This window comes from Peromyscus leucopus, chromosome 17 (assembly GCF_004664715.2).
Source record: "Peromyscus leucopus breed LL Stock chromosome 17, UCI_PerLeu_2.1, whole genome shotgun sequence".
Classification (NCBI taxonomy): Eukaryota; Metazoa; Chordata; class Mammalia; order Rodentia; family Cricetidae; genus Peromyscus; species Peromyscus leucopus.
The window spans coordinates 53,642,061-53,648,705 of record NC_051077.1 but is presented as its reverse complement, the minus strand read 5'-3'; the positions used below and the strand labels follow the sequence as shown (position 1 = coordinate 53,648,705).

The 6,645-nt window shown below is 42.8% G+C and overlaps 1 protein-coding gene across 1 annotated transcript; it reads right to left on the bottom strand.

Annotated features, from left to right (window-relative positions):
• Positions 1-1,759: 1,759 nt before the first annotated feature.
• On the bottom strand, positions 1,760-3,357 carry LOC114682094 (protein FAM53A-like). The gene is given in 2 exon segments (XM_028855905.2): positions 1,760-2,363; positions 2,365-3,357. Coding segments are annotated over 2 exon segments (1,203 nt in total). The 5' UTR covers positions 2,964-3,357.
• Between the last annotated feature and the right edge of the window lie 3,288 nt (positions 3,358-6,645).

The following is a 6,645-nucleotide window of genomic DNA, read 5'->3' as shown; positions in this document are numbered from 1 at the left end:
TGTATGTGGGCAAAGGCATCTTTAGGGGATTCTGAAAAGAAAAAAATTGGGTTAATTGTTAAATTCTAGGAAAGGTAGCTATACCCTTTGTTGTCCAGTCTGTGTATAATGCCAAAGTTCAGGGATTATCTCAAGTCCTTGTTCAAGTAGTCTGTGAAACTGGATCATCTCAGCTAGCCATATCAAAATTGTTCCGAGCAGTTTGTAGTCCAAGACTGATCTTAGGGTGATGTTTGTCAGCTTAGTGGTATTATTATTGTCTATGTGGAATCATTGTTGTGAAGCCCCATCATCTTTCTGGAGACTTCAAATTCGATGTTAGGCTTGGCTGTGATTTCCTGGAGAAAACTAATAGAGACTCGAACAAAACACATGTATAGGCAGCTAATTAAACCTTTTTTCTAGAATTAGTTAGTACCCTATATGGCCATTAATATCATAACAAAAGTTTAAAATACATATGTATGTTTTATAAATTGTTATATAAAATTCATACCTCAGGAAAATTTTGAAGAATCAAAATAGAATCAAGGAATTGATATTAGTAACAATAGAATAGTGCCTTAATTTTTTTGTATTCTTCTGTCCCATATCAGAAGATGGCTCTTTCTTCTGGCATGATACAGAGATTTTGCATTTTCCTTTTGTGTGTGTGTGGTCTGATTGTACTTTATTTTATATCTAGAATCCACTTATGAGTGAGTACATACCATGACTGTCTTTCTGGGTTTGGGTTACCTCACTCAGGATGATTTTTTCTAGTTCCATCCATTTGCCTGTAAATTTCATGCTTTCATTGTTTTTCTCTGCTGAGTAGTACTCCATTGTGTATATGTACCATATATTTTTCATCCATTCTTCTGTTGATGGGCATCTAGGTTGTTTCCAGGTTGTGGCTATTACAAATAGTGCTGCTATGAACATAGCTGAGCATGCATCTTTATTGTATGAATCAGCATTCCTTGGGTATATGCCCAAGAGTGGGATGACTGGATCCTGAGGTAGTTCGATTCCTAATTTTCTGAGAAACCGCCATACTGATTTCCACAGTGGTTGTACAAGTTTACATTCCCACCAACAGTGGAGAAGTGTTCCCTTTACTCCACATCCTCTCCAACATTGGTTGTCATTGGTGTTTTTGATCGTAGCCATTCTGACAGGTGTAAGGTGGTATCTCAGAGTCCTTTTGATTTGCATTTCTCAGATGATTAAGGATGTTGAGCATTTCTTTAAATGTCTTTCAGCCATTTGTAGTTCTTGTTTTGTGAATTCTCTGTTTAGCTCTTTAGCCCATTTTTTAATTGGACTGTTCAGTATTTTGATGTCTAGTTTCTTGAGTTCTTTATATACTGTGGAGATCAATCCTCTGTCAGATGTGGGGTTGGTGAAGGTCTTTTCCCATTCTGTTGGCTGTCTTTTTGTCTTATTCACTGTGTCTTTTGCCCTGCAAAAGCTTCTCAGTTTCAAGAGGTCCCATTTATTAATTGTTGGGCTCAAGGTCTGTGCTGTTGGTATTTTATTTAGGAAATGGTTTCCGGTGCCAATGCGTTCAAGAGTGCTTCCTACTTTCTTTCTTTTTTTTTTCCAGGCAGAACCATGTTTAATAGAATCCCCTCTGAAACCCCATTCCAAAATAGAGAAGCTCTCCCAAACTGTAGAAGCCATAAAAATGCAAAATACTTCTTTAGGAAAAACTGAATCAAAATTACGCCTCAATTTCAAAATAACACACAAGTTATTTCTACTGCTCAGCCCCAAGTCAGTTGTTCTCGATCTGCTCCAGGTCCAGGTCACTGTGGTCCAGTGGGAAGACGCCCTCTTCTTCTGCACTGTCCCAGTCACTGGCTTCCCCACTGCTCCCACCCTCTCCTGTGCTGGCCTCTGGCTCCCCCGAAGCCCAGGCACTGGGGCTGGTAGGGCCAGGCCTGGGAATCCTTGGGCTAGAGCCAGGTGTGATGATGTCCACAAGGCCCTGAGAGGTACATGGGGAGGACACAACAGTCTTCGCCTGGGTGTCATCCTCATCATCTTCATAGTCCAGGGAGCAAAGGCTCTTTGAGTTCTTTAAAGTCCGTGTCATTTTCAGAAAGTCCAAGGATGGGCGCGTCCACCTGGCATCCTCCTCCCGTCTCCGCTTGTGCCGGACCCTCCTCCCATCCAATACGCAAGGCTGTGACCGGCACCGGAGCAGGCCATGGTGTCGGCCTAGCTCCGGTGTGGATGTAGGGGTGCTGCTGGCTGAAGGCAGGCAAGTGCTTACATCTACAAGGTGCTCTTGTGAGAGAGACAGTCGGCGCCTGGAGGAAAACGGACAGGGTCCTGCAGAAAGCCAAGGTGGACCTGAGCTTGTATTGCCCTCACTCCACAAAGCCACTGCTGGCTGAAGCTGGCCGAGGTGTCATCGGTGAGGTAGGGCCAGCAGGTGACACAGGACTCCTGGGTAGGCCTGGGCCTCGACTTGCCTGCAGGGTAGGGTTCCCGAGGCCACTGCAGCTCTGCAGTGTGGCACTCCCACCACTGTTGCATCTCCTCTTAGAGATGGGGGTCCATACCCTGGAGTTACCAGGGCGCCATGGGGAGCAGCATCGAGCCAGCTCCTCTGGTTCTGACAGGGACCGGGAGTGTCGCTTTGTCGGTGGTGCTACAGGTGGCCCTGTGCTCTCACGGAAGTCCAAGAAGCTGCCCATTTCCGTAGACCCTGGAGATGCCAGCTGCCATTTGAGACCTTCGGTGTGAGACACACCAAGTGGGCCCAGTGGGAAGGGGCCTGAGGCTGCCTGGCTCCCAATGGGCCATCCTCCATGTAAGGCCTTCCAGGGACTTTTGTCCACGCCAATCTCCAAAGGAAACAAATGGCCACTTTTGTTCAGTTTCTCAGCAGAATACGGGCCAGCCTCCCGGGCCCTTCGTGTAAGGTCATCCAAACTCTGGTTCTGCAGCTTCTCTGTGATAAGAGTGACCATGGTCGGGGCTCTTCCTTGGTCCACATCTATGGGCACTGGATTTACAGAACACTGGATATCAGCAGTCTCAAGCCATCAGATCTGAGCTAAAACACAGGGTTATAGCTCTGACTTAATGATGCTGATCCATTTCCATGAATTCTTCAAGGCTGTGTCTCCTTCAGTCTATGCAGAAAACTGGCTTCAGAATACACTTCCAAGTCACCTTCCACAGGTCCTTGGGGAGTATCTGCTCTTGGGATTCCCTTACGGGGCCATCGTATCTCGTCAAACTTCCTGCTTCCTGAGTACAGAATAACAATCACTGAGTCTCAGCAACAGTGGGCTCAGGGGCCCACAGGCTCAGCATGGCGACAAGAGGTCTCAAAGTCGACACGAGAAATGATTCAACAAGTGGCAGCTCGCCCCAGGCGCAGCGGGCAGGCCTTACCGCCCGGGTGCAGGAGCGCGCACAACAGGAGTGCTTGGGGCCTGGCCTGCTTGGAGGGGTCCCGGGACGCGCAACGACTTTGGAGAGCTGGGGCCCAGGGGTCTTTGAGGTGCTGGGTCCCCGGGGACCTTGGGGTGTCGGGGCCAAGGGACACGAGGACCATGCTGGGCCCGGGGCGCGTGGGGACCTTAAGGTGCAGAGACGCCTGCCGGCCCTAGGGGCTACTGTTCCACGCGCTGCTGCCATGCACCAGGCTGGCTGCGCGACGCCGGCCGAGGTGCGGAGACTCCTGACTGACAGCACAAGGACATGGCGTTCTGGCGTTCTGGCGGCCAGAGATCTTGGCAAGCGCCGGCCCCCTACTTTCTTTTCTATTAAGTTTATTGAAACTGGATTTATGTTTAGGTCTTTGATCCACTTGGACTTGAGTTTTGTGCATGGTGACAGATATGGATCTATTTGTAATCTTTTACATATTGACATCCAGTTATGCCAGCACCATTTGTTGAAGATACTTTCTTTTTTCCATTGTATAGTTTTGGCTCCTTTGTCATGGATTAATGTCAGGGTCTTCAATTCAATTCCATTGATCCATATGTCGGGTTTTATACCAGTACCAAGCTGTTTTTATTACTATAGCTCTATACTAGGGTTTGAGATCAGAGATGGTGATGCCTCCAAAGGTTGCTTTATCATATAGGATTCTTTTAGCTATCCTGAGTCTTTTGTTTTTCCATATGAAGTTGAGTATTTTTCTTTCCAAGTCTGTGAAGAATTGGGTTGGGATTTTGATGGGGATTGCATTGAATCTGTAGATTGCTTTTGGTAAGATTGCCATTTTTACTATGTTAATCCTACCTGTCCATGAGCATGGGAGATCCTTCCATTTTCTGATATCTTCTTCAATTTCTTTCTTTAGAGATTTAAAGTTCTTATCAAAAAGGTCCTTCACTTGTTTAGTTAGTGTTATCCCAAGGTATTTATATTATCTGTGGCTATTGTAAAGGGTGATGTTTCTCTGACTTCTTTCTCAGCCCTTTTATCATTTGTGTATAGGAGGGCTACTGATGTTTTTGAGTTGATCTTGTATCCTGCCACTTTACTGAAGGAGTTTATCAGCTGTAGGAGTTCCCTGGTAGAGTTTTGGGGTCACTTATGTATACTATCATATCATCTGCAAATAGTGAAAGTTTGACTTCTTCCTTGCCAATTTGTATCCCTTTGATCTCCTTTTGTTGTCTTATTGCTCTAGCTAGAACTTCTGGTACTATATTGAATAAATATGGGGAGAGTGGACAGCCTTGTCTTGTTCCTGAATTTAGTGGTATCGCTTTGAGTTTCTCTCTGTTTAATTTGATGTTTGCTGTTGGCTTGCTATAAATTGCCTTTATTATGTTTAGAAATGTTCCTTGTATTCCTGATCTTTCTTAGACCTTTATCATGAAGGGGTGTCGATTTTGTCAAAGGCTTTTTCAGCATCTAATGAGATGATCATGTGGTTTTTTTCTTTCAGTTTGTTTATATAATGTATTACATTAACTGATTTTCATATGTTGAACCATCCTTGCATCCCTGGGATGAATCCTACTTGGTCGTGATGGATGATTGTTTTGATGTATTCTTGGATTCGGTTTGCCAATATTTTGTTGAGTATTTTTGCATCAATGTTCATGAGGGAGATTGCTCTGTAGTTCTCCTTCTTTGTTGCATCTTTGTGTGGTTTGGGTATCAGGGTAATTGTAGCATCATAAAAAGAGTTTGGTAGTTTGTTTCTTCTGTTTCTATTGTGTGGAACACTTTGAAGAGTATTGGTATTAGTTCTTCTTTGAAGATCTGGTAGAATTCTGCACTGAAACCATCTGGTCCTGGGCTTTTTTTGGTTGGGAGACTTTTGATGACTGTTTCTATTTCTTTAGGGGTTATTGGTCTATTTAAATGGTTTATCTGGTCTTGATTTAATTTTGGTATGTGGTATTTATCCAGAAAATTGTCCATTTCTTCCTGGTTTTCAATTTTTGTGAAGTACAGATTTTTGAAGTATGATCTGATGATTCTCTGGATTTCCTCATTGTCTGTTGTTATGTCTCCCTTTTCATTTCTGATTTTGTGAATTTGTGTGCTCTCTCTTTGCCTTTTGGTTAATTTGGCTAGGGATTTGTCTATCTTGTTGATTTTTTCAAAGAACCAACTCTTTCTTTCATTGATTTTTTGTATTGTTCTCTTGTTTTCTATTTCGTTGATTTCAGCCCTCAATTTGATTATTTCCTGGCATCTATTTCTCCTGGGTGAGTTTGTTTCTTTTTGTTCTAGAGCTTTCAGTTGTGCTGTTAATTCATTGGTATGGGATTGCTCCATTTTCTTTATGTGTGCATTTAGAGCTATGAGTTTTCCTCTTAGCACTGCTTTCATAGTGTCCCATAAGTTTGGGTATGTTGTACTTTCATTTTCATTGAATTCTAGAAAATCTTTAATTTCTTTCTTTATTTCTTCCTTGACCCATTGATGTTTCAGGTGGGCATTATTCAGTTTCCATGAGTTTGTGGGTTTTCTATAATTTTTGTTGTAGTTGAGATCTAACTTTAAGGCATGATGGTCTGATAAAATACAGGAGGTTATTCCAATTTTTTTGTATCTGTTGAGATTTGTTTTGTGTCCAAGCATGTGGTCAATTTTTGAGAAGGTTCCATGGGGTGCTGAGAAGAAGGTATATTCTTTTGTCTTAGGATGGAATGTTCTGTAGATATCTATTAAGTCCATTTGAGACAAAACATCTGTTAGGTCCTTTATTTCTTTGTTAAGTTTCAGTCTAGTAGATCTGTCTTTTGGTGAGAGTGGTGTGTTAAAATCTCCCACTACTAATGTGTGAGTTTTGATGTGTGTTTTAACTTTAGTAGTGTTTCTTTTATGAATGTGGGTGCTTTTGTATTTGGAGCATAAATGTCTAGAATTGAGACTTCATCTTGGTGGATTTTTCCCGTGTTAAATATGTAATGTCCATCCTGATCTCTTTTGATTGATTTTAGTTTGAGGTCTATTTTATTAGCTGTTAGGATAGCTACACCAGCTTGTTTATTAGGTCCATTTGCTTGGAAAGCCTTTTCCCAGCCCTTTACTCGGAGGTCGTGTCTGTCTTTGAAGTTAAGGTGTGTTTCTTGTATGAAGCAGATGAATGGGTCCTGTTTTCTTTTCCATTCTGTTAGCCTGTGTCTTTTTATAGGTGAGTTGAGACCATTGATATTGATGGATATTAAT